Raw genomic sequence first — 25,612 nt, 5'->3', positions numbered from 1 at the left:
TCCTCGAAATCTGCGTCTCCCAAGGCGAGAGCCCGCAGAATCATAGAGCATAACATCGAGCGTAACCTCTTCTAGGCCTATCATCACAACGGATGCTGCGACGTGAGACTAGTGAGAAGCTTTGCGATGCGAGTTTTCGACAAAATTCGAGAATTTCTCGGGGGATTTACTTAGAGAGCCCTCTTCTAAGACTTGCGTCGTGCTATGCCGACTGGCTCGACACCTCAGGCGTGCACTCTGCGCGAAAGTTGCGAAATTTGCTCGACGCCGGCGGAAGGAAGTCGGAAGCGTCGCTTCATCCTCTCTCCGCTACTTTACCCAGTCAGCTTCAAGCAAAGATGCAACGCACACTGACCCTACTCCGATCTCCCCTCCTCCGTTCCCCTTTCCTCCCCCGTTCTTTTTCGACAACTCCTTCATCTCTATCTTCCATTCCCCCGTCTCCCGCACCCTCCACCTCTGAGCAAACAACACCACGATTCACCACTGGCTCCGCTACGTCGACTCTAGGGGAAGAGGACTCGAAATACTTTGTTCCGAGAAGTCAATTTGGGGAACTGGTACATTTCACCTCTCTTCCACTTCGCTCGAGGCTCGAGTAACTGACGAAGTGCTGGTAATGGTGTGTTACAGCCTGTGTATAGTGATGTTAGGAATAACGGAACTCGCGTTCTAACAGTGATTCGAAAAGTTCACGGAGACGTTTCCGTTAGTCCTTCTCTGCCTTACCACGCTCCACTCGGCCGGAGAGCTGACAACGATTGAGGGAACGCGGTGAAAACAGGAACTGCATAAAGACCTTTCACAATTCCTCGACCGATCAACGGTCAGTTATACGAAACCTCAAACTCAACAAATCGTGATCAAGGGGGATTGGGTTCGGGAAGTGAAGGAATGGTTGGCTCATAGAGGATTCTAGGAATGCAATGAGTCGATCGGGCAACGCGTACGATCGAGTCTATGATTCTCAAACTGGAGAGAGCGACAAGCGGCACAGAGTGTCTCTCACTATCTCGCTCCATTTTGTCCTCAGTTGACTTGCGACACAATTGGATTCTACGTTCTTACGTTGTCCAGGATATTTTTACAGAGAGCAGGGGAACAAAGACCAGACTTCTAGGATTCAAAAGTGGATATCGGATATCTAGTACTACAAAGCGGAGCTCTTCGATCGGCTCCAGGTCTCAAGCTTTCTCATTTCAAGCTCCTACTTTCTCCATCGCAATGGTCGTCGATTCGGGCGATCCTTCTCGGTACGCTCCGAAAGTTCCACTGCTCCCGAGTTTTTCGTGGTCTTCGACTTTGAGGAACCACGCGGGATGAACCAAGCTATCAAAGGGAAGGACGGATCAGCTTCCCGATTGAGAAGGGAGTCAGTTTGAAGGGCTGAGAACTTACTTGAGGATGAAGGAACAAGCGGCGATCGGAATAGCGTCGATGAGGATGTATTGTTCGTGAACCTGATGCACGGAAAGGAAGTGTCAGGCGTTTATGGATCGGAGGTGCTGTATCTATCGCATCGAGCAGCCTGGAGACAGACTTACGGCGAGGAAACCATCAAATCCTTCTGCAAGCTCAACCGTACGAAAGATCTGCAAGACGAGAAATACCAATGTCAGTAAGTCGTTCTCTACTACGTTCGTAAGTTTCGTCACTTGAAGTGTCGAACTCACACCTCGAGCAATAATGCAGAGCGAAGCGGCGAAGAGAGCATAGAGCATGTAGCGCATCTTCTTGCCGGATCTCGCAACCTCCTCCTTCGCTTTCAATGACCAGTAGATCCCGTATGCGACATATACGATCATGACGATGAGTTGGAAGACGATACCTCCGAGCATGATACTGCAAGAGAACGTTCACGACGTTGGATCAGCTCGAAACTCAGAAGAGCGTCGATTGACTCGGTGCGAAACCAGAGGGAGACTCACTTGCTACCGAGGTCGAGTTGATCATCAGTCTCCGCCGATCCTGCCATTCCTCCTCCGATCCCTTGAACAACGAGCGAGATGAAATCGGCGACAACGAACAGAATCTTGAACCATTTCGCAGAGATTATCGAATGTCTCGGAGCGACGAGTTGAATGATCACTCCCAAAGCCCAGTACAATGCAGCACTGAAGAATGTTGGAGAGATGATTAGGACCGAGATTTGACCAATGTAGGCGTTTCTGTTCGCAGGTTGCGAATGCGAAATCAATCGAAAGATCCAACCGATGACTTCGCCTGCAGGTGAGCGTGTGGAGCAACGTCAGCTCACAGATACTCCGTGGTACACGATAGGATGACATATAGCTCACCTAGACAACCCAGAGACATGCAAACCATAAAGTACATTTTCCGAGAAACGACGATTTGAGCCGTGTGAGCGAGGAGGGTCAATCCAAACACGGTGATAAAGATCGCTCCATATGAGATCGAGGGGACGTAGCCATATCTATCGGAGCGATTGAAGTCAGTACGAGGTCGTTGCGAGATTAGATAAAGGGGAATCGAGCTTACGAGGTGGTTTCGTAAGGATTATCCGACATTTCTTCCTTACGACAGCTTGCGAGGTTGAGGGATGGTGAAGGGAGAGAGTTGAGAGAGGATGGAGCGTCGAGAAACGTTGTTTGGCTGGTGAAGTCCCGAGCGGGAGTTTGCTCACAACGAAGACCCGAAAAGGCGTTGGGTCTTCGATACGGAGAAACGCGAACCGCAAGGTTTCTCGTCTGGGAGGCGGTGCACAACGATAGACGTGAACCGACAAGGTATGCGAGCAGTCGAAGTACGCAGAAGGACAGCACGCGCCGCGAGACGGACTGGAGAGTGACAGAAAGATCCGTGCGAGTCGTCTCGATTAGTTCTCTCCTCGTGCTCTCATCCAGTTGGTACCTCGCGAGTCGCTTGTACCGAATGCAGCGGACTCAGCGCAGTCCGAAAGAAGACTTGGCTACCCCTGCCCCGTCGGAAAGAGCGTCTCTCGGTTCCGGGCACTCGCTCGACTGAGTGGGATGAAGTAACGATTTCGATTTCGAAAGGAAATTGGGTAGATAGATGAAGGGTATGTAAGTTTGGCATCGTAGGTAGAGATGAAGGGTCGTGAAGAGTAAAGTGTCTATTTGAGAGAAAAAAGAGGAGAGGAAAGAACGACGTGAATGATGAAGAGAAAAGCGAGAGTTTAGTGCGACTCGAGAACGAACGAGAGTGTGAATGGGATGAGATGGAAGAAAAACGAAAATGAAAGATAGAGAGATACAAGTAGGAAGAAATGAGAGGGGTCACTCGATCTAGAAGAGAGTGAAACTAGCTCCAACGATGGCAACGAGGAGGGCTAGAACGGTCGAAGGGGTCGATCCAGCGATTGCCGAGTTGTCCTTGTTCGAGTTTGACTTCCCAGTTTGTTTCGTGTTGGATGCCGAGTTTGTAGGAGTTTGAGCCAAGTTACCCGAGTTCCACTCTCCTCCGTCACCTCCAGTCGAAGCGGGGAGTTCAGCGGTCGCGAGAATAGGTTGATCGCCGAGTTGACCGTTTCCAGCCATGACCCAAGTTCCGTTCGAGGGGATTCCGTTTACGACGACGAACATGAGGACGGGGCCGGGAACGAGGATGGCAGGGTTCGGAGGGAGTTGGGAGACGTGGAGAACGGCGGATCCGTCAGAGTTGGCGGTGAACGTTGAATTTAGTTGAACTACAATAAGATATCGTCAGGGCTCTTCTCACTTCGCGGAGAAAAGTTCAAAGAGATGATTTGACGCACTGAACCTTTGACCCATGTTCATGGCATGAGTTGAGAACCCAGGACGGATGAGAGTAACTCGAGTATTGTCGAGGTTCGAGACCTTTCCGACATCGCTTGCGGTAAGGGAGATGTCAAAGAAATCGCCTCCGTAAGTGAGAGTCTTGGGCATCCCACTAGGGTTGGGACGAGCAGAAGTGTAGTAATCGGGGTAGAATCGTTCGACTCGGTATTCGGTGAAGTACTTGTATCCAGGCGCTCCTTCAGGGACGTAATCGGCGTTCGGGTTCGATCCGGAAGAGAAGATGGATCCATCGGGGAGGAGGGTAGCCGCAGAGTGGTACATGCGGTCGACGGTCGAATTCGCGATGGCGGAAGAGAATCGGGAACCAGCAGGTTCGTTAGGGTCGTAGTAACGAATTGTGTGAATGGGGTCATCACCGAATGATTGACCGATCGCCCACGAAGTGTTTCCATACCCTGCAGTTCCTTTTCCAATACCGTTCAAGAGAACGAGTCGTCCATCAGGGAGATAAATCCAGTTCCCCATCACTCGCCCTTCGGGCAGAGATTCCTCATCCTTCCAGTCAGTCGAGACGTCGGGAGTCATCGACACGCAGGTTGCATCTGCAGGGTAACCGGCAATGTTCCAGTTGAGGACCCATTGATCCGGTTGCAAGTCGGTTCCTCCGCAGAACATGATCGTCGCAGTCCAGTTGTTGGCAGGGGTGAGAGGCATCATCGCAGTCGCTCCAGACCCAGGGTAGGTTCGAACGGCGTGAGGAATATCGGCGAGAGGGTACTGAACACATAAGAGGTCAGTTTTCAATTCAAGGATGAAATCGCAGCAAGAGGGCTCACTTCGACGTTGTTCTTGTAGTCAAAGATTTCGGTACCCAAGTTGGTTTGGATGAAGATGTTACCTGAGAGAAAAGGCGAGAAAAAGTCAGTTTGCGGAGATTCCGGATTTCTGAGTCCGAACCGAGAGTAGCTCACCGGAAGGAAGCAGCCAAGTAAGAGGGAACAAGTTTGCCGGTAGCGTCGTCGCGAGAATGTTGAGACCGACGGGACCTCCTCGAGAAGGGTAGAATTCATAAGTCGGGTTGTTTTGACCTTTATCGTTGACGTATCCTCCCCAATCGCACCCACCGATCTGCACGCATGAAAACGCGACACTCAGCTTCAGGACAGTGAAATGGAGTGTGTGGGATAGAGACGTACGACAATCATTGAACCATCTTCGAGAGTTTCCAGAGTCGGATACCAACGACGAGTCGTCATGTAATTCGAACCATCGTCGGTCCAATCGCACGTCTCGTCGTCACAGACATCCAACCTCCTCGTCGCTTTCCCACCATCTCCGTCCTTGTACGGCCCCGTGAGAGGGTCCGCGTTCAGTCCACCGTAACCGATCGCTTGATTTCCACCGATATTGATCCAAGTTCCGTTTCCGAGTACGTTTCCTCCCGCACAGAACGAATTCGTGACGATATCCATCGTACGGAACGTGTTGGTATCGACATCGTATTCGGTTGCCCAGGCTGGGTGCCCGTTGATCGAAACTGGGTTTCGTTCAGTTTTGTCGACAATGTAAACTTTGTTCGATTGGCCGAGGAATAGTTGTTGGGCACTACGCAGAGAAAGTTCGCAAATGTCAGTTCGAGTTCGATGACGGGGTCTGACAGGATTGATTGAGTGGTCCCTCTTATTGAACTAATTTCCAATAATTCCACCTCATTGTCATTCCAACGATCTCTCGATCGAGTGGCCAGTACAACCCGAATGATATCGAGGAGAGACAGAGACGCGTCGGGTGCGGCAATCACGAACGGGAGGAGATGTTGAAGAGGAGCGTGGTTCGATTCGAAGGGGGCCGAGAGAAATGAACAATCGAAAGCAACGACTTACCTAACACCAGAGTCTCCTACTACTTCGATCGTGTTATCTGCAGGTGCTGCTCGTCCTAGTGTCGCAGCGGCGAGGGCGAGGGAAGCGAGTCGAGTGAGGGAAGAGGGAACGTGATTTGGGGGAGTCGAACGACGTCGAAGGCGTGGTGAAGGTGATCCTCCCATCTTGTTCGAATGGAGAGTGTGTTGGAATGAAAAGGAGTGTGAGGGAAAGAGATGAGTGGTGGTCGTGGAAATTGGAATTCGGGAAGGGGGAGAATTCAACTTCAAAACATGCTTCGCTCGTCTTCCCGTCTCGTTTCTTCGATCGTTTCTCTCGGCATTTCCGACGCCTAATCTTGACTGTTCAATCGTCTTTTCGCGACTCGTTCGTCTGTCTAAAAGTACGTTCGAAACAGCATCAGACGCGTCAACAAACCCGAAATAGCTCGACGACAGTCGGCAAGTTTTCAGTTTTTCTATATTTCGCAACAACCTAGTTATGACTGCCGAGTTTCGTGCGGTGCCCCCAGAGAGCGAGCAACAAACAAAGCCGTCTCTGAACGCAGCGAAACCATCCTGTGAACCGCGTAGGCGCCCTTAGAGACGACCTAGAGGTTTCGTTCTTTTGCCACTCGCTTGATGCGAAACGGGTCAGAAAGTCAGGTCAGCATGTACAGTTTGCAGTGAAACGTCGATTATGTGTAATTAAGCGAGAAGGAAAACAGGGAAAGAGAGATGGGAGAGTAGTTGTACTATTCAAAACGAGAAGAACGAAGAGAAACTTTGTAAAGAAGTGTAAGGAACAGATTTGAGAGAGAAAGATCGAAGGAGAACGAAACTGAACAGCTGGTAAGAAGAAGACGAAAAGAATAACTGTACAAGTGGATGTAGTTGGGAATGCGAGGGAGAGAGGAGAGGAAGATTAAGCGATCGTAGTCGGAACGGGGTAACGTTCTTTTGTTCGTTCGAGGAGCATTCTGAGTCGAGTTTCATCTCCCGTAATCATATCCTCCATGGAGATCTCGTCAGTCGAGACTAGAGGGGTCATGTAATCGAAGACTGCCATCGAGGCGAACGGCTATCAGCACATGGAGAGCGAAAGAGAATGTGAACCGACTCACCCGAGAAAATCGTATCCAAGTATTCGACATCAAAGTTGGGACCTTTCTTTTCGTCAAATCGACCAAACTCAGAATCCGAGATTCCACTCTGTTTCGAAGTGAGATTTTCGAGTAATCGAGTGATCAATTTTCCAGAACGGAACGAGTTGGAAATGTCGGTGGCGAGGGGACAAGTCGCGGGAAGGTTGGAGTTTGCCCAAGCGAGAATTTCAGCGTTCATGGTCGAGGCGTCGGTCGTCGAGGTCAAGATGCTCGCGGGAGGAGCTAGACCAGGAATTTCTTTCGCGACGGGAGCCTGATGCTCGAGAGACCGATCAGCAAAGGGGATGCGAGACTGATAGAGAAGACTGAGCGTACGGTATCAGGTTCACTTTGAAGTTGCGAGAGGGCGCTCGTTTTCGTGCTCTTGACGATTGAGCGACGATCTCCAGCTTTCTGAGGACTTCCATCGGCAGCCTTCCAAAGCGCGTCACCACTCATCAAAGGCGAGCCTCTGTACGTTAAGGTAAGTTCGTCAGTCTACCCGATCCTCTCTGTTGATCAATGGAGAGAATTCGAGAAGAAAACGAACGGAGCGAAATCCATCAAGATCGCGGCATCCTTCTCAGTCAAAGTATTGGGGTTCGTTCCGGCGTCTGTGAGTTGATAAAATCGTCAGCTTCGCGGGAACGGAAGAAACATCCGAGCCTTCGAAACTGACAGCGTTCTTTCTGAATCTTCGAACGCATTGTTGGTGAAGGTGGTCTAGGTCGAGGGTTCATCGTTTGCGCAACGTCGAGAGGAAGGACTTCGATATCACAGGAAGAAACGACAGGAGCTGGAAAACGCACGATCCAATCAACACCGCTCAGCTCGCGAAAAAGGAAAGCTGAGGAAGGAGGAACGTACCGCTGTAATCTCGAAGAATCGTGGCTTTCATGATTTCTTTCATCCAAGCTCTGATCGTGATTTGTTCCGCAGCCGAGAAGTAGTGAGTACGTTCAGTATCGTGAACAATCTTGAATCCGTATTCTCCAGCGTGAATGTCGGGATCGCTGATGACTCGATATCCAGTGAGGTTGATGACTCCTTTCGCTCGTTGTTCCTACACGAGAGAGCGATTGAGTATCAGCGTCTCGAGAGTCGAAGGAGTAGAGAGAGAGAGAGAACTCACTTGTTCCGATTTGAGGTAGTAGAGATAAGTTCCCTTGAGTACGAAGAACCTCTGTTTCCAAGTATTGTATTTCTCTCCCTTCTTCCTCATCCACCCCGAATTGTCGGGTCTCCCAAGTTTGTCCATCAAATTTCCATCTCGAATCGCTTCAACCTTCTCCTGAATCATTTCTTTCCCAGCAGGATCGACGACCTTGACACTCATCGAAGTCGGAGCGTCTCGTCCAGAGCTCAAAGTAGACATCGAAGGTTTCGACTTGATCGATTCGATTCCGGCCGACCTTTCCGATCCGCTGTTTGGACTGAATGCGCCGAAGAGTCGAGTCGAACGTTTCGCACGGTCTTGAAGGGTCGAACGAGATCGAGGCATCGAGCCAGATTTGCCATCGGAATCGAGGAGGAGAGCTGAAGGAACTCTTGGAGGAGGTTTTCGGTTACGACCCATCAATCCTCCAACGGCTCCGACGCTTCCGAGGAAAGTTGAACCTCGATCACTCTTACTCGGTTTCATTCTCGAAGCAGAGTTCGCAGGATTCGGGCTCGAAGGGACCGTCGTCGCGCTACCGACATCGCTCCTCGAAGTGCTCGATCGCTTCATTTTCGGTTTCGTGAGGAGTGAAGGCGTCTTCGATCCTCCTCCACTAGCGGTCGAACGAGGTCGGCTCGCATCGGTCGTTTCTCCTCCGTCAGCGGATTCTTCAGCGATCGGTCGAGCTTCGTTCAAACCATCGAGTTGAGTATCGGTAGTGATCGAACGTTTTCTTTCAGCAGAGGGGACGATGGTCGTCGTTGCCATCTCGGCGGGAACCGAACGAGCCGATCGAAGATTGCTGACAGATCGTTGTCCGAGCTAGATCGCGCGAAAAGTACGCAAGAGAATCAGCGTCGACTCAACAGTCCCGACAAGAAGAAGATGCTTACAGATGAAGGAGCTCGTATAGAAGATCCACCTGCCGATTCGCTGTCGAGACCGAGTCCAGCCAATTTCTCGTTCGGTTGACTGTTGTTCTCCCACCTCGATTCGGGACTTTGATAAGTCGTCGGACTTCCAACCGTTCCTGGGCTATCGGGGACGTAGCCTGACTGAGGAGAGAGTAGACTGCCGGTTGAAGTGGTGGAAGTTCGAAGGGAACGTCGAGATTTGAGTTCTTTGATCGCGTTGTAAATGTGAACTCGACGACCGAAAGCGACCAAATCGATCTCTTTGAGCATGGCGACATCCATCTCGAGGAGAACGTCTCCAGAGATTTCATGTTCTGTCCATACGAGCGTAAAGTCAGCTGCTCGTTCCAGGAGGCCTTGAAAGAGCGCAGAGCTTACCTGCGAATTTGTTGAGTGTGAGATTGTCGAACCCTTTCTGTCTCGCCCATTCGACTACGTCATCGACATTCCAAGAGAGAGGATCAGCCGGAAGATCTCGCAATGATTCTTTGTCGTTGATCGTTCCTCCTCGTAAGCTGCTCGGTCCAGGACTCGTTTCTCCAGTCAAAGCGGTTCCAAGTCTCGAAGAAGCGCGAGATTGATCGAGGCCGCTCGCTTGAGAGGTCGTAGGAGAAGCAGCGGCGGTGCCGTTGGTGACAGAGTGATTCGAGAGGGGAAGAGGCGTGGGAACGTGTTTCGGAGTCGAGAAAGTCGCAGTTCCGGCGAGAGCTGAGGAAGGTTCATCTCGAGGTTGAGAGAGAGAGTCGGAGGGAAGAGGAGAGGCAGGTAAAGCGAGTTGAGCGGGATTGACGCCAGGTGACGGAGGGGCTAGGATCAGATCTTCTTCTCGACTGCGAACTGGAGTGAGGTCTCGAGGGGTCGAAGAAGAGTCGAGCAAAGCATCGAATGCGGCGACTGCAGGTCCGGGGAGGGGAGGAACTGTAGTTTCGGGGAGAGGAGGGACGCTGGAAGATTGGGAGTAGGTTGATTCGGCGTAGACAGAAGGTTGAGTATCGGCACGATCTCGCCTCTTGTTGTTCGTCGAGGCGTTTGAAGAAGTTCTCGAGATGGATTTGTGAGGAGACAAGCGTTGAGGTTCTTGCTCTTTCGAAACTTGCCTGGAAAGTCGTCCGTTTGCGCCGAGAGGGAAAGCGCCAGTTCCCGTCAATACTTCGTCTTCATCGTCACTCTCGTCGCTCAATTGTAATCCCTCGATCAAGCCTGCGTTCCTAACCCGTTCGTAAGCCTCTTCGTCCTCCTTTTTCCTTCGCTCCGCCCTTTCCTGTTCTTCCCTCGCAGCTTCTTCCGCGTTCTCCATCGCTTTCTGCGCCAAAGCAGCTCGATGATTCGGTCCACTCCCTTGACTTTCTCGCAAGATCGAAGCCGAATCGTCCTCGTCGTCTCCAACTGAGATCGTGCTGTTTCGTCGACTACTGCTCGCCAAGCTCGGTACTCGATTCCCGCTCCTCGCTCCAATCATCGAATTCGGGTTCAACCTATCTGCCGAGTCTTGCGAAGTGAGCTTCTCTCGAGAGTGATGAGCAGGTGGTAGAGAGGTGATAGGAGTTTCGTTTGTTGTTGTCGTCGAATCGTTGTTGTTTGGGTTGGGAGCATCTTCTTCTGATTCTTCCGCGATTCCTCCTCCTACTGTTCCAACTTCGGGTCGTTCGTTCGAAGTGTATGATTGGGGGAAGAGACCGACTTCTCCTCGAGGATTACGTCCCTGCGAGTTGAGAGCCCAAATCGAATGAGCTCCTTCGTTCAGGGCTGCGAGAAGGAACGTAGAGAACATACCTGATACCAACCATCGCCGTACTGATCATCCCTTTCCAACACTTCGATGCGTTCACCGGCCTCGAATGGAAGTTCATCAGGGTTCTCGGCTTCAAAGGCGTGAAGCGCCCAAACTACGTCCATCGGGACTCAAACGAAGCTCAGCTTGATCTTGGGTATCTGTGTCGCCGTGATTCCTCGAAGTGGAGAGAGAGAGATTGTGTTTCAGAGAGATGATCGAGATATCGAGAGTTTTGGTGGGCTGGTCAGAATCGAAAGCTCTTCGTTTGTGTTTTCCTGCGGGATAGGTTTGCGTGTAGCAGATCGTCTGCGTCGGGCGTGAAAGTTTCCGGTTCGAGTGAAAGTGAGGAAGCGAGAGGGAAAGGGAAGGAGGCAGGTCATTTTGAAGAATCCAAATTCGCAAGGTGTGGAGTTCCGCTTCAAATCGAATCTCTCGATAGTTCTATGAGCTTCAATACTGTACGAGATCGAGAGAGCGAGCCTTTTATTCACAGAAGAGAGAGAGAGAGGAATACAGAGAACAAAAAAGCACTGATGAGAAAAAACTTGCGAAAGTAGCGAAATGGTACAAAGAGAACGACGAACGACTAAGGGGGCGAGCAAGCTATGGTTAAGAGAGTAGGGAATATAAGTGGTAAGGAACGTAAATGCTATAAACGAGGGTAAAAGGTAGGTAAGGTAAGGGAAAGTTGCGAACGAAAAAAACAGTGTCTATCGAGTGACAGTAAGGGTGTACTCGTGGAGGCAGGGCAGGGCAGAGGGGGTATGTAAGTATATAGGTGAATGATTACTGAGGAGGAAGTGTCTGTAGTGTGGAGGATGGGAGAGTGCTGGAGAAGAGGTCGGATTGAAGTCAAGTTTCTTCCCTGCTACTCTTGACGAAGACTTGCGGGGATTACGAGAGAGGAGTCATGCTGAAGTGGAACCTTCGACTGTTGATTGACCCAGGGGACGAACCAGTCGATCCTCCTCCTCCCTCAGATGAACGGGAACGAGCCATGTTTTGGAAAGTCGAAGAAACGGTTCGACCGACTTTACTCGCGAGAGCTCCGTGCTTCTTGCTGCTACGAGGAGTCGTCTGCACTTGAGTTGGGAACGCAGTGACAGTTGGTGACTTTGACTCGTTCGTCGTCGTGATGTGGAGTTCGGGACTGGGTTGTTCAGGAGTTCCAGGAACAGAAGTCGGAGTGTGAAAGGCCGAGGAAGATCCGGAAGAAGGAGAAGTCGAGGTTGAATTAATCTCGTGCGCAGGAGAGACGAGGGCGACGGAACTCGAAGGGGCTGAAGTGAGGGTTCGCGTGAGGGGAAGATGAGGAGAAGAAGCCGAGCCGAGGGCAGAGTGGAAGAATCCCGTGAGGGTCGGACTTGATTGAACCCGCTTCGACAAGTAACCTCCGATGGTCGAACTTCGACGACTCAATTTCGCTCCCGCCGTGTCGGAAGATGATTCGGAATTTGATTGTTGCGAAGAACCCGAGTGAGACGAGGTCGAAGTCGTACTACGGACGTGAGGAGGTGGTGCAGGTCTTTCGCCCTGTCCTTGGTGGTGATCGGAATCGACGTTGAAGGGTGTCAGACCGAGGGTACTCTTACGACGTTTCATTCTGAACACACTCGAAACTCCGTCCTGAAGCGAGTGAGTGGTCCAACGAGAATTTGCCGACTTGGTCGAGAGAGAAGGTTTGAGCGAGGAAGAGGTGGAGGAGGAAGACGGATTCGGCACGAAAGGAGAATCGACGATTTCGAGTGCGCAGAGGTCGGGAGAAGGCGGAATCGACGAAGGAGGAGTTTCAATCAGGTGAAGACCGTGAGAATGAGAAGACGAGGAATTGGTGGCGGTTCCGTTCGACGAAGTCGTTGAAGAGACTGAGTTGTTGCGCTCGACATCGACCGCTCCTCCTCCTCCTCCTCCTACCGGTGGACTCAACTCGCTCTTCGAGGGTGCGATCGGAGTAGTAACGATCGGTAGTCGCCGAGCACCGTCGAGCGAAGAATGAGATGCGACTCGTCTCAAATTTTCCGCTTTCGACCTCCAACTTCCCGAAGTCGATCCTCCCGTCGCCGTCAAAGGAGCTTGTTTCTCTCCCGTCGCCCTATGCTTCTGGTTCATCGCTTCCGCCAACGCCGTATCGATCTCTGGCAAAGCCGGTCTGCTTCGACTTCCCGCGCTCTTCGTTTTCCGGATCGCATTTGCCCATTTTCGCTCGGGAGTCGTCAGGGTCGAGACGTGATGACTTGCGTGAGGAGTCGATTCGTCGCCTTGTAGGGAAACGGCGAAGCTATCCATCCCGATCGCTCCTCCTCCTCCTCCTGTTCGTAGATCTCCGATCGAGTTTCGTCCCATCTCCAACTCGAACGATGACATCCTGCGACGATCCCTTGCACTCATCGTCTTACTCGTAGCAGACAGTCCAGCCGTCATACTTCGTTTTGGTCCTGAGATCGTCCGAAGTCTTCTTCCAGCTTCATCTAGTTCGATAGCTTCTCGAGCGGCTTGAGCGCGAGCGGCGAGACATTCTTCCGAGAAGACGTCGGCGAGTCGAAGGTCGACGGCGGCTCGCTGAGCAGAAGGAGTACGACCGAGGAGAGAAGAAGCGGTAGTTGAGAATCGGTGTCGATTGCTGATCGAGGGAATCGATGAAGAAGTGCTCGTGGTCGAGAGGAGGGGTTGGGAGTGGCTGAAGAGGGCAGAATCGGTCGGAAGGGCAGGAAGGGGTTCATCTTGAGGAACGAAAGGGCTATTCGAGGAGGAGGATGCAGCGGCGGCGGCGAGAACTGAGGTGACTGAAACCGAACTCGTCGAGCGAGAATGACTCTTGCGAACGGGTGTTGTCGGCGCTGTCGAAGAAACCGAAGGAGAAACGCTCGAGATGAGGGTGTCGTCGAAGAGAGTCGGATGTCCAGCATCGTCGAGAGGTTGTGCTTCCCATTGTCGCCGAGCCTCGACTTGCGCTTTGTTAAGTCGATTGAGCCAAATCGCTTTCTCGGAGGAACAGAGGGATCCAAGCTCGAGGACGTGATCTTGATACGAGAGTCGAATGCTTTGCGACAGCAGACCTGCTCGACGACGCGATGAGTTCAGGTTCGTTGCGAATACGAGGAGGAAGAACTCACCTTGACCTTCCTCGAGCGAGGTAATCTCGAACAAACGTAAAGGCAACCATTCTCTCGGTTCGTAACTCGCTCGTTTCTTGATCTTGGCGAGAATGAGATGTGACTTGTAGAGGAAACAACCATAATACTTGACTCGAATCGGTTCGATGACTGCCGAGCGATGGAGAACGTGCAAAGCGCCAACGAGAAGAGTCGGTCCGAGGATGTCGCAAAATGCCGATGATACAGTCTGAACGATCAAGTTGTGTCAGAACGGGAGAAGTCAAAGAAGTGAGGCAGCGGAAACTCACCGATTGAAACTCCATTCGATTTGCAACAATTCTCGTTCGAATCTCTCCTTCTCGTTCCCTCTTTGCCTCATCGACAGCATCAGCAACCTTCTTCAAACCCTGGTAAGCGAGTTTGACCTCGTTCTCGTCATCACTTCCGACCGAATCTTCCCCTTCTTCGCAATACTTCGCGAGCGATCCAAACACCATCGGATATCGCATGATGCGCTGAATCGGGGCGATCGCAAAATCGGAGAAGCGCAACTTTGATCGAGAGCGGTTTGCGAGGGAAGGTGCCGAAGAAGAAGGAACGGAGGAGGAGACGGGAAGTGCGGAGGTTGACATCGTGGGAGAATCGGCGGGAGAGTCGGTTTGTTCTGAAGGGGTAGACGATAGAGGGACGGAGGTAGATAGAGGGGGCAGAGGTATACTCGAGAAGAACGGAGAGGCAGAGGCGGAGTTCGTACGACTTGCGAGCGGGGTCATGTCGCCTTGAGTAGCTACTCGGAGAGCACACTGTCGCTCGTAGGCTTCCCACTCGGGTCGATTCGAAAGTCGTCGCGTGATGTCCATCGCTTCGGAATGTCGAGCGCAGAAATCGTTGTAAAGGTGAAAATTCGGAAGCTAACGCGAAGGAGTTCGAAGTCAGTACTCGTGAGGAGGTGCGAGGCTCGGGGATGACTCACCTCGTTGACGAATACTTTGGCAATCTTCTGAGCCGCTTTACGAACTTTCCACTGCTTTTTGAACGTCGCAGCTTCTCCTTCTCCTTCTTCCTCGTCTCGCCATCGCAACTCTTGCTCGACCAATTCGATCCGATCAAAGATTCGCTCGTGTAACTCCAAGAGGGCTTCGGCGTTCCGGACGATCGCTTCGACTTCCGAGAGGGAGAGAAGAGTGAGAAAGGGGAGAGTTTGAAAGTAAACCTGGATCGAACGGCAAGTTATCGTCAGTTCCGACTCAGAATACGGCAAACTGAACGCAAGCCGGAGAACGACAAGAAACAAACCTTGACGAGAGCCCTCAAATGTTCGAGGTAAGCGGTTTCTGTTTCGACCAATTCGACCAGAGCATGGTAGCGTTTCTCGTCTTGCTTCGTTCGTGCGTCCGACTTGTCTCGTACTGTCGAAACCTCGACGACCGGCGAGTCGGGAATCAGGAGTTCAGGGTCGAAAGTAAGAAGTTCGCCCGAAATTGATTGTTCCATCGGCACCGACTCTTCTGCTGTAACATTCGACGACGAGGCTGTTGGCTTTGGCGAGTCAAATACGATAGGAGCGGCGGCGAGGAGTGAAAGATTAGGGGCGGAAGCTGAGGTTGAAGTTCGAGCAAAGTGAGGAGGAGAGGAAGAGGTCGAAGCGTCTGAAGTTGGCCAATCGTCGCTCGGAAGGGGACTCAGACCGGCTGTAGGTGGTGTTAACTCGAGGGTAGGGGAGAAGGAAGCGGTAGAAACGATTGCTGGGAGGACCGGAGGAGAAGAAGCTGAGCGGGTCATTCCGCCTGGAGACAGGATTGGAGGGAGAGGGGATGCGGGGATGGAAGGTAGGAAAGGGAGTCGCATAGATTGTCGGAGGGAAGCAGTAGGTGAAGGTTTCCCACTTCGTCGTCCGAATTTCGAAGAAGGAGAAGAAGAAGCCGATCGTCGAGGAGGATTCGAAACTTTCAGGTCGAAAGCCGACATAGAAGAGGAAGGACCCGCTACGGAGGATGTCGAGATGGAGCAAGGGCGGACGTCTTCATTCGATTTGCGAGCGGGAAATGCGATTTGCGAAAGTTGATCGGTCCAATTCGATGTCGAGGGTAGGAGAGCTGAAGCTGGTCTCGTCCTCCTTTTCACTCCTCCTTCTGACTGTGATCTTAACCGTGAATCGTTCGAAGTCGACCTCGATCGTTCCCTTCTCGAACTCATCGATAAATATTCTTCCTTCTCCCCGTCGTTCCCTTCGTCGTTATCCTCGTGAATACTGATCGACCGTACACTCCCGGCTTCTGATCGCGCTACACTCGCTCTCAGTTGTTCTTGAAGTCGTTCGAGTTGAGCCGAAGTCTGAACTGAATTGACCTGTCCCATCGAAGGGGAATCCTCCTCCCCTGCTTCTGATCCTGTCGCCTGTGATTTCGGGAACACCTCCTGATCCTCTAGTTCTAGTAATGGTGAAAGTGGATCGGTAGAGGGTAGGAGAGGTGGTCCCGGAGGATCCTTCGAAGTGTCGACGACCATCTTCCCCAGAGGGTGCCGGCTCTCACGCGCTGAAGGAGGAACCAGACGTACGTTGTTAGCTCTGACCTCCTCCTCGTGTTTGTGAGACGAGGCCCGCGGCGAGTACCTCCGAGCCAAGGGAAGAAGGAGTGAGAGAGTTTCAGGAGGGGGAAACGTACCGAACTCTTCTAGTCTCTAATCGACGCGTCTGGGTGATGTTTGTGAGAGCTCTGGCGAGGTGGTAGCAGTAGGCGGGCGTGTGAATAGCGAAAAGTGAGGTTGAATTGGAAGTTAGGACAGCTGCATTCTACAAATTCGATCCAAAATCTGCGATCGCTTTCGGTCGCTCTCGAGTCTCCCTCTCTTTCCTTCTTTTCACAATTGCAGTCTCTCTACAGCTCAGCAAATCAAGGATCGTGCCAGTCGTCTACCTCAGGCTCGCCTTCGACGCTCTCATTGCTTGTTCGACTGTGATTGCATCATTACATTCCGTCTCTTTCTCTCTTTGGACTGTGGGATCGTCGATAACGATTGAGCTCTTTTGCTCGGCGTATGTCAATGTTCGAGCTGACTTGCTTCTCTCGTACTCTTCGGTACGTTCGATCCGATCCCAAGCCTTCAGCCTCGTTCAAACGTTCAAGGGCGACTCACTCCTTCGCAGCGAGATACCGATAACTGCGATGCGACTCTCGTTCGGTTGACCAGAGCTCAGAGACGAGTCTGATCGGGATCTGCGACAAAACGCCAAATTCGAAAATGAGTGCAGCGACCTTCGTGAGACCTTGACCCACGTCTCAAGGGGAGAGCAATCTTCGTTCAACGCCGTCCGCGCGGAGTAAAGCATGTATCTCCACCGAATACAATCCACTCGGCGTCCTCAGTAATCGCACGAAGAGGTCGAAGCCGTCGAAGAGTGAGGAAATTTAAAGGAGGAAAAGTTCTAAAGTTGCGAACGTTACTTCGGCCAGTTTCGTTTCGTTTCAGGCTCTTCGGTGTCTCTGCGTCGTGGCTTGTACGAAATAGACCGCCGCACTATCCAAGAGCGGCTTCGACAAAACGAGCTTGCGATGAATTGAACAAAGCTTGAAACGTTTTGCACCCGCTTCTTGTCGACTCCAGAGACTTCGCACGTCTCCTCTGACAGTCACTATAGTCAGAAGTCATGCTATTGCGAGCGTTGCTGACCGAGGACTGCAAAGAGATCCATGGAGTTAGGCGGACCACCTCCCGTCGAGAGACGCGTGTTCATCAGACTTCAAACGCTTCACCTCCTCTTCACCTTACCGACGACTCTCAGCAGACTCCAACATACCGTTGACGCGTGTATGGCGCCCGTACTGGGTTCTTCACCGCCAATCTCGCCCTCTCTAACTGCCTCGACCTCTTCGATCTCTCAACCTCTTCCCCCTCAAGATTACGGTCCCATCTTCCGTTCGATCCAGCGTAGATCCGCCGACAGACTCTCAGGAGACCATTCAGCCGCGTCATGGAGGCTCAGGTCGAGTACAGGGAGCGTAGGAGAAGCTGAAGGAGAAGGGGAAACAAACTCGCTCGAAGCAGATCTCAAACTCGCGGCAGAGATTGGAGTCGCGCTGCTACAGGAGAAGAGCGTGTTTCAGCAACGGATAGAGTCGATGGACAGGGCGAATCAGAAGCTGTTGGGGCGATTATCCAACTCGATTAAAGAAAACAATCAGCTACAGAGGGTTCGTGCGACTCTCCCCTCTCTGAACACTCTGTGGGACCGACTGACGCGTCCAATGATACATAGCGTCTCGAGGAAACGGTAGGAAATCTCGAACAAGCAGATAGTTCGAATCGAGCACTCCTCGTTTCGCTTGAAGAGGACCGCAAGACCATCTCTCGACTCTCGGCAGACTCTGGTAAGCTCGTCGCGACTTCGACAAACCTACGGAACCTTCAGAGAACGCATGAAGACACGTTGCAGGAATTGGCATCAGAGCGGAAACGAGCGAGTGCGGCGGAAAACAAGGCGAAAAAGGTTACGGAACGGGCGAACGAGTTGGAGGAGAGGCTCAGAACTGCGATTGCAGATCTGGAGGAGATGAGACAGGACAAAGTGTTGAGAAGTAGGAAAAGTGGAGAAGCTTTGGCGAAAGTACGAGCGAAATACGGTCGGGGAGATGGCGAGGAAGGCTCCGACGATCGAACGGCGACAACTGCAGGAGGAGGAGGAGACGAGGTTTCGAAATACGTCGAGACGGATGAATTGCTCAAACTCGTCGAGAATCTCGTCAGTGAGAACAACCTCCTTCGATCCGAAAGTATGGAGCTGCACGGGTTGCTCGAGTCGACGAGGGAGGAACAGATCGAGCTGAGATCGACGATGGCGAATCGAGACGTCGTTCCCGAGGAGGACGAGGAAGAAGTGAGACGCGCAGAAAACGACGAAGACGAAGGGCCGAATCGATTCGAGCAACGACGACTTTCGATGTTCTCAGCGACCTCCGCTCCTCCCGAATGTATCACGTCGCCGTCACTGTCACAGGGAGGAGGATTCGATCACGACTCGCATCGAGTTCCACTTTCGCCGGGATCTTCCATCTACCACCGTGTAGGAGTCACCTCACCTTTCTCGTCTCAACCGAGCGACCTCGATCGTTCATATGGCTTCGACTTCTCCTCTGCCGAGGCTCATAATCCGAATCGACCGCCCGCCGCCGTCAAACGTAGTACTTCTCTCCGAGGGCGTCGACCTCCACCAGTTTCGAGCAACAGCACGGGAGCTCTCAATTCGGCAAAAGTTCCATTCGGCAGAAGTAAAGGACACAACCGAAGATCTCTCAGCATGGACATTAGCAGTAGTGGGCAAGGAGTGAGTCTCCAATCGTTTCTTCCCTTGACGCGTCCTCATCGTTTGTCGTCCTCAATAGCCTTCACCTCTCGCCGAGTCGACCAATGTTCCCGATTCACCGAACCCTTACTACTCTCCCTCGACGCGACCAGCTTCAATTTTCTCGAACGCGAGTGAAGATCCCGACTCCTCAGCTCGTCCTCGTCGACACCATCGCCCTCTCTCTCTTTCCCTGGGGCCTTCACTCTTCCCCGGCGTGCCCGAAGACGATTCTTCCTCCTCGCGACCGGTTTCACCTTTCACTCGAGGACCGGCTCCCACTCATCGAAGACGAGCATCTCAAGCGGCACTCGTCAATTCGGACTCGATCGCAGATTCTCTCGCATCGAATCAATCGGGACTCGGTATCTCGTCAAGTCGAAATCGCTCTTATGTCGATTCCGAAACGCAAACCTCGCCTCCTCCTACGCCGATTCGCGACACTCGTCATCCCGAACTTCCTTCATTCTCCCAATCTCATTCCGATACTTCGACACCTCATCGCTCTCCCCATTCGCACCCGTATCGCTCTCCCAGCTTGTCGCCGAAACCGACCTCAGCTCGTTCACACACCTCAGTCTCGGATCTCTCGGAGGAACGTCTCTTCGAAGCTCAAGTCGTGCAGAGCGGTGGTGCTCAAGACCATCGAACTGCCGCGCTCGGCCAACTCCTCGAACACGTTGTGAAACTCCTCGGTCGACTTCAGTCAGCAGACGTGGCGACGCAAACGAAACGATTGGCGAAACAGAATTTGCCAGGTGGAGATGTCAAACATGTCGCTCAAGCGAATCTCAAAGATCTCGTACGTCTCTCTTCCTTTCGTGACAGAACGAACAAGCGGCTGACGAACTTCTCTTACGTTCACAGGTCAATGAAATTGATTCGATGCGAGACAAGTTCCGTCGAATCCTCGAACAAGAACGCTCGGCATTGGCGAAAGAGACCTCGAAAGCGACATCACACCTTTCTTCCGAGTCCCTCATCAGCCGACGAGAGTTCGTCTCACTCGTCAAGCTCTTACGGGACCTCCTCTTCGAAGCTTCACGCCTTCGTTCGCTCGTCAATCGTGTTCAACTCGATCCTTCCCTCGCTTCTCGACTCGGAGACCTCGACGATCCGCGGGAGAGTGCGACAGAGTTCGGATCGGAACAAAACGCTTCGAAATTGGCGGCGACGACTACAGGAGGTCTGCTCGCTCCACTCTCTCGACTGTTCGGATCGACTCTCTCACCCGGTGAACATCCGACTCTGACGAGCAGAGCTAGTTCGGCGCAACTCCGAGCTCCCTTGAAACGAGGAGGTTACAGCGCTGTCACTTCGGCGACAGTCAACGTCGAATTTGGCAAGGCTGCAGTGCGCTCGTCGACATCCGAGGCAACAACAACAACGACCTCGCCCGCAGCTTCTCCCGCCGCTCGTCCTGATCCCCCGAAACGCGACATCTCTTCAATCTTTGCCGGTTCGACAATTCGACCTAATGATCCTTCATTCGCCCCTTCGAACGATCTCGCGGCTTCATCTCCCTCACCGATGCCTCAACCTCGTCGGATGCCTTCTCGCAGTCCCGGTCTCGCATCCGTCGCCTCGTCGTATCTACCTTTCGGTCGAATCCTCGCAAACTCGTATCGTCCAGCCCTCTCCTCGACGACGAACGCCGTTCTCGACTCGATCCCTCACGCACCCTCGATGTCTCAAGATCCCTCGACGGCATCGAATGAACCTCCTCCGACTCTTCTCGAAAGACAATTGCGACCTCGAGGATTGTCTGATTCGTCGATTCGAAGCACTTTCCTCTCGCACGGAATCGCCGCGAATCCGCATCATCGAGTCTTAACTCCCGCGACTCTCGCTCTCAGTAGTGAACCGACCCGGATCCCGACAACCGTCGATACTTCTGCGCTCTCGACGAGCCCTGGTCCCAGTTCGTTCGTTGCCCCGAGTGGTAGCGGACTAGGCGCGATCTCGGCTCTTCAGAAGCAACTTCAAGCTGATGAGGGTCTGTTATCGGTCTCGTCTGGCGGAGGAGGAGGATCTTTGTCGAGACGCTCATCCGCCGCGAATCTTCGTTCGAAACCCTCACAATCTCGTTTGCGAGATCAACTCATTCCTGCCGCTTCTTCCTCTGCTTCCGTCTCAATTGATCGATCCACTGCATCTTCACTCTCAACTTCACCCGCTATTGCCACTTCTCCCGCACCGATCCAGATCTCGCCTCCTTCCCCTGTCAAACGTTCGACTGTCACCTACGCAACTAACTCGACGTCTTCCTCACCTGTCGATAGATCGACCGTCCCCAGCTCGCTTTTCGGCACTCTCGCGTCGGGATGGAGTGCGGGCTGGACTTCTGCGAGCGGAGGAGGAGGAACGATGCCAGATAGCTACAAGGAGAGAACGAGAGTTGGTCGAGACTGAGTGATTGTGCGCTCAGTGATTTGTATCTGTACAATAGAATCGCATCTCTTAGCTCTTCGGTGTTTAGCTTTTTCCTCTCGCACTTTTCTCTCGTTCATATCACGACCATATACTTTGCCCTTTACGCTTCGCTCTCTTTTTCGCGTGTATCGTATGCACTTCGTTACGACATTGTTGCAAATATCACCCCGTCCCCATCTAAAGCTCGTTCTACAATTTCGCCTTTGTCTTCTTCGCTTGTCTCCGCTCCCATTCAGAAGCACAATGTTTCTTGACTTGCGCTTTCAGAATCTTGCCAGTTGCGTTCCGTGGTAGCTCGGTTTGCGAGAAAAGGATCATAGCGGGAACACAGTGTTTCGGAAGCAAGGAAATGACGAGTTTTTGAAGGATCTCTTCTGTTGGTGGCGAAGAGGAGGCGGATTCGTGAGGTACACATAGAGCGCTGTACAGTGACAATGTCAGTCAGGTACCGAAGAAGATAGGACAGGAGAGTGACCTACACAACTTCTTCTCCTCGAAGATCATCCGGCATTCCAACAACCGCGACCTCCTTCACAGCGTCGTGCTGAAAGATGGCGTTCTCGACAGAGACGGAAGCGATGTTCTCGCCAGAGCGAATGATCTGCGAAATATAACAATCGAGTGAGCTGTGACTCGCTCACTGTTCGCCGACGGGCGGTAACGACAGGATGGGAAGAAGGCGTACCATATCTTTCGACCGATCAGTGATGAAAAGGAAGCCATCTGCATCAAGATACCCAACGTCTCCTCTGAATGAGCAGCAAACAAACGTTAGTTAGTCGAGCTCGGTCGCCGAAAAAAACTGTTGCTGACTCACGATCTAAACCATCCGTCTTCTTCGAACGCCGCCTGTGTCGACTTCTCATCGTTGTAGTACCCTTCCGCGACATTGCAGCCGAAAATGCAGACTTCTCCGACTTGACCAGTTTCAAGCGAAGGAGATTTCGAAACGGGATCTGGTGAGTCGACCGGGATGATCTTGAGATCGACAGTTGGTGCGGCGAGTCCACAAGATAGAGGATCTGTTGATGGAAACAAACTCAGTTTCAGCTGATCAAATCCCGAAAGGAACTCGTTTGAGAGAACGGGCTCACGTTGAACGTAATCCTCTCCTGCGACCGAAGTAGCGACCGAATTCACTTCCGTCAATCCGTACCCTTGAGCCGGACTAACATTCTTCAGTTTCCGCTTGACGTCTCCCGGTAATCTCGCCGCTGCAGGTCCACCTCCAAACGAGAACCCATCCAATTTCGTCGATTTGTTCGGGTCGAGTTGTTCATACATCTGCATGACGAGGTGAGGGACGCCTCCGACGGTGTGGACTCCTTCTTTCTCGACGATTTCGGCGGCTTTGACGGCGTCGAATTTGTGCATGAGAATCATTTTCGCTCCGATCGCGGTGGCGAGCATGAGGAATGAATGACAGCCCATGACGTGGAAGAGGGGAATAGTCTAGGACCGAGGAGAACAAAGTAGCGCTAGGGTCAGTCAGAAGAAGGTGGAAAATGGCCGCTTGGAAGAAGAATCAAAACGCAACGTACGATGAGAGCTACTCGCTGCTCAGCATTGGGATCTGGAGCGGGTAGAGATAGTCCTTGTCGTAATAGCGATCTGGCGGAGGCTGTTGTCCGCGAAGCTCAGATCAGTCGTTCGTTTTCGGCGCTCAGGATGCATTTGTGAAACGCTGACTTACCGATACTGGTGTTTAGCCGATTCGTTAAGAATTGCCGCTGGGTTGACAGTACTGCTTTCGGTAGACTCGTTGTGCCTGAAGTCAAGAAGAGAATAGCCGGATCCTGGAGACAAAAAGAGGGCAGTCAGTACGAATCTCGACTCAAGCTAGGATCGTAACGGACCTCTGGAAGGATCTCGATAGGAGGAAGAGGTCGAGCAGGAGTCGATCTCAGAGCGTCTTCGAATCGTTCGAATCCAGCTGGAGTTTGACCCCGTGCTCGAACCACAATCAACGATTTACATCCTCCCTCACTCAACGATCCCAGCTGCCTCTTGAACAAGGTCGCTCGTTCCTCATCGACAACGGCGAGGGAAGGCTGAGTCAAGTTGAGGACATGAGCTAGAGCTTCAGGCGACAACCAGGCGTTGACGGCGACTGCGACGGCTCCGATCGAGTGAGCCGCGAAGAACGTAAAGATCCATTCGGGAAGATTGCGCATCGCGATCGCGATTCGGTCGCCTTTACGAACTCCGCGTTGGTGGAATAGGGAGGCGAGGTGTTGAACTTTGGTCTGAGCTTCTTCGTACGAATAACGCTCGTTCTCGTAGACGATACATTCTTTCTTCCCGTGAGCCTGTGATCGTTTCATAGGTTCAGTTGGCTCTCACTCGCCGTGCGAGTGCGAAGAGAGGGTACGAACCTTTGTTGCGAGCCAGAAATCTCGGACGGAAGGAGGAAGTTGCTTGTAAACTCGCACTTTACGACCTTTGATCACCCTGTTCTCCATCTCCCAGGGCATTCCAGGTCCAGTCAAGATCTTGTGACATTCGTCGAGAGTACGCTTAGGAGCTTGAGGAGGAGGAGCGGACGATGTTGAAGGATCGGCCATGATTGATCTAGCTGTTTACGGGGGCGGTCGTTCGCGGTCGCTCTAAGGGTCGGAGGGGTCTCAGGCTGTAAGGTAAGTGGTCGAGGTAGAAAGAGAGAAGAGCTGACTCTGCGTTCTCCGCATCGAACTCAGTTCGGATATCTCGTTTAACCGGGACCCCTCCCTCTTGGTTTCCCCAAACTCTCCACTCGCGTGGCCGATCACCATGACAAGACCAATCCTCTCCGCTTCTACCCTACGCTCTACCGCTCGTCCAGCTCTCCGAATCGTCCGTTTCTACTCCGCCCCACCTCGACCCTCTGCTCAAGCTTCCCTCGTACGCTCGACAACTCATGAAGGACTCACTTACCTCCAACTCGATCGCGCCAAGGCCAAGAACGCCCTCAGTGTACGAATGGTAAACGAATTGAGGGAGCTTATTGAGGAGATTCGGTTCGATGGGTCAGTTCCCTCTGCTCTTCAGCTAGTTCCAATGAAGCCGAGCTGAGATTTAGATATCGAACAGTATCACTCGAGCTGTGATCCTACGTTCGGCTGTCGAGGGTTCATTCTGCGCCGGCGCAGACTTGAAAGAAAGGAAATCGATGACTGAACTTGAAGTCGCTCGGTTCATCTACAATTTGCGACGGTTACTGGGAGACTTGGAAGATCTACCGATGCCTACGATTGCAGCGATAGATGGTCCCGCGCTGGGAGGGGGGCTTGAATTGGCTTTGGCTTGCGATTTACGGGTTGCCGGTTCGTCCTCTCTTTTCTCTCTGTTTGATTCTATGAGCCGACGCTTGCAGTGCAGGTGCGTCGGTGTCGAAGATTGGACTACCGGAGACGAGACTCGCAATCATCCCCGGGTAAGTCTTATCTAGCGGATGCGTCAAGGGCGAAACGAAAACTGAAATCTCGTTCTAGCGCTGGAGGAACTCAACGACTGTCTCGCTTGATCGGGACTTCACAGGCAAAAGATCTTATCTTCACGTCGAAGGTCATATCTGCCGAAGAAGCTCATGCTCGAGGTAAGGTCCAGCTCTTTCCACAAACCGAATCTTCAATTCACTCAGCGCATTCGATTGTCAGGAATCGTTAACTACGTCGCGAAGAGCGGACAGTCCGCAAGTGATGCAGCTACTGAGGTAGTCGGAGAGATGTTGCAGGCTGGTGAGTTGCAAGCGTTTCATTCGCAGCACAAAGCCGACTCACTTTTCGTTTTCCAGGTCCTCTCGCTCTCCGCGCTGCTAAAGTCGCCATCGACGTTGGCTCTCAGGTCGACATGTAGGTCCTTCTACCTCTACTAGCATCAGAATGAAGCTGAACAAGCTGGACTATACAGTGAATCGGGTCTTGACGTCGAACGACTTTCGTATCAAACGATACTCCAGACCAAGGATCGCCTAGAGGGTCTCGCCGCGTATGTCCCTCTCTTCGTTCTCTCATCATGAACTGTGTGGCTGAGCAAGACTACGAGTACAGGTTCGCGGAGAAACGAAAACCGGTTTACAAAGGAAATTGATTGCGAAATTCGAAAGAGCTTTGATTTTCTGTCGTATTTTTCTTCACGGTTCCGTCTGCATGTTCCATGTTTGTTCAGCAAT

The 25,612-nt window shown here is 52.2% G+C and overlaps 8 protein-coding genes across 8 annotated transcripts; 3 read left to right on the top strand and 5 right to left on the bottom strand.

The window, feature by feature from the left end:
• Nucleotides 1–338: 338 nt before the first annotated feature.
• On the top strand, nucleotides 339–919 carry IMG2 (mitochondrial 54S ribosomal protein mL49 IMG2; the record flags this gene model as incomplete). Its single annotated transcript, XM_076628830.1, has 3 exons — nucleotides 339–560; nucleotides 634–708; nucleotides 785–919. 3 exons carry the CDS (start codon nucleotides 339–341, stop codon nucleotides 917–919), a joined length of 432 nt encoding a protein of 143 aa, XP_076491013.1.
• A 280-nt stretch (nucleotides 920–1,199) lies between these two features.
• JCM6883_002146 (RTA1 domain-containing protein) lies at nucleotides 1,200–2,528 on the bottom strand (the record flags this gene model as incomplete). The annotated part of the gene is made up of 7 exons (XM_076628829.1): nucleotides 1,200–1,329; nucleotides 1,399–1,460; nucleotides 1,545–1,592; nucleotides 1,674–1,842; nucleotides 1,929–2,223; nucleotides 2,298–2,434; nucleotides 2,500–2,528. The coding sequence occupies 7 exons, from the start codon at nucleotides 2,526–2,528 to the stop codon at nucleotides 1,200–1,202; spliced, it is 870 nt and encodes a 289-aa protein (XP_076491012.1).
• A 738-nt stretch (nucleotides 2,529–3,266) lies between these two features.
• Nucleotides 3,267–5,787, bottom strand: JCM6883_002145 (uncharacterized protein; the record flags this gene model as incomplete). The annotated part of the gene is made up of 6 exons (XM_076628828.1): nucleotides 3,267–3,667; nucleotides 3,737–4,517; nucleotides 4,577–4,638; nucleotides 4,712–4,868; nucleotides 4,937–5,345; nucleotides 5,624–5,787. 6 exons carry the CDS (start codon nucleotides 5,785–5,787, stop codon nucleotides 3,267–3,269), a joined length of 1,974 nt encoding a protein of 657 aa, XP_076491011.1.
• Nucleotides 5,788–6,526: 739 nt separating this feature from the next.
• On the bottom strand, nucleotides 6,527–10,715 carry JCM6883_002144 (uncharacterized protein; the record flags this gene model as incomplete). Its single annotated transcript, XM_076628827.1, has 10 exons — nucleotides 6,527–6,663; nucleotides 6,726–7,020; nucleotides 7,083–7,218; nucleotides 7,297–7,360; nucleotides 7,426–7,542; nucleotides 7,614–7,809; nucleotides 7,879–8,727; nucleotides 8,799–9,133; nucleotides 9,198–10,521; nucleotides 10,593–10,715. 10 exons carry the CDS (start codon nucleotides 10,713–10,715, stop codon nucleotides 6,527–6,529), a joined length of 3,576 nt encoding a protein of 1,191 aa, XP_076491010.1.
• Nucleotides 10,716–11,487: 772 nt separating this feature from the next.
• Nucleotides 11,488–16,196, bottom strand: JCM6883_002143 (uncharacterized protein; the record flags this gene model as incomplete). The annotated part of the gene is made up of 5 exons (XM_076628826.1): nucleotides 11,488–13,649; nucleotides 13,707–13,935; nucleotides 13,997–14,599; nucleotides 14,662–14,901; nucleotides 14,985–16,196. 5 exons carry the CDS (start codon nucleotides 16,194–16,196, stop codon nucleotides 11,488–11,490), a joined length of 4,446 nt encoding a protein of 1,481 aa, XP_076491009.1.
• Nucleotides 16,197–17,380: 1,184 nt separating this feature from the next.
• Nucleotides 17,381–21,441, top strand: JCM6883_002142 (uncharacterized protein; the record flags this gene model as incomplete). The annotated part of the gene is made up of 4 exons (XM_076628825.1): nucleotides 17,381–17,881; nucleotides 17,947–19,011; nucleotides 19,070–19,831; nucleotides 19,897–21,441. The coding sequence occupies 4 exons, from the start codon at nucleotides 17,381–17,383 to the stop codon at nucleotides 21,439–21,441; spliced, it is 3,873 nt and encodes a 1,290-aa protein (XP_076491008.1).
• Nucleotides 21,442–21,651: 210 nt separating this feature from the next.
• JCM6883_002141 (class I adenylate-forming enzyme family protein) lies at nucleotides 21,652–24,026 on the bottom strand (the record flags this gene model as incomplete). The annotated part of the gene is made up of 9 exons (XM_076628824.1): nucleotides 21,652–21,883; nucleotides 21,942–22,063; nucleotides 22,148–22,211; nucleotides 22,280–22,484; nucleotides 22,557–22,914; nucleotides 23,004–23,083; nucleotides 23,156–23,258; nucleotides 23,319–23,771; nucleotides 23,838–24,026. The coding sequence occupies 9 exons, from the start codon at nucleotides 24,024–24,026 to the stop codon at nucleotides 21,652–21,654; spliced, it is 1,806 nt and encodes a 601-aa protein (XP_076491007.1).
• A 205-nt stretch (nucleotides 24,027–24,231) lies between these two features.
• On the top strand, nucleotides 24,232–25,530 carry JCM6883_002140 (uncharacterized protein; the record flags this gene model as incomplete). Its single annotated transcript, XM_076628823.1, has 8 exons — nucleotides 24,232–24,467; nucleotides 24,532–24,764; nucleotides 24,820–24,874; nucleotides 24,933–25,036; nucleotides 25,098–25,178; nucleotides 25,235–25,292; nucleotides 25,351–25,428; nucleotides 25,491–25,530. The coding sequence occupies 8 exons, from the start codon at nucleotides 24,232–24,234 to the stop codon at nucleotides 25,528–25,530; spliced, it is 885 nt and encodes a 294-aa protein (XP_076491006.1).
• Nucleotides 25,531–25,612: the final 82 nt, after the last annotated feature.

This window comes from Sporobolomyces salmoneus, assembly GCF_050403485.1.
Source record: "Sporobolomyces salmoneus JCM6883 DNA, S_salmoneus_JCM6883_v1_ctg3, whole genome shotgun sequence".
Taxonomy (NCBI): domain Eukaryota; kingdom Fungi; phylum Basidiomycota; class Microbotryomycetes; order Sporidiobolales; family Sporidiobolaceae; genus Sporobolomyces; species Sporobolomyces salmoneus.
This window is presented reverse-complemented; position numbering and strand designations above follow the sequence as displayed.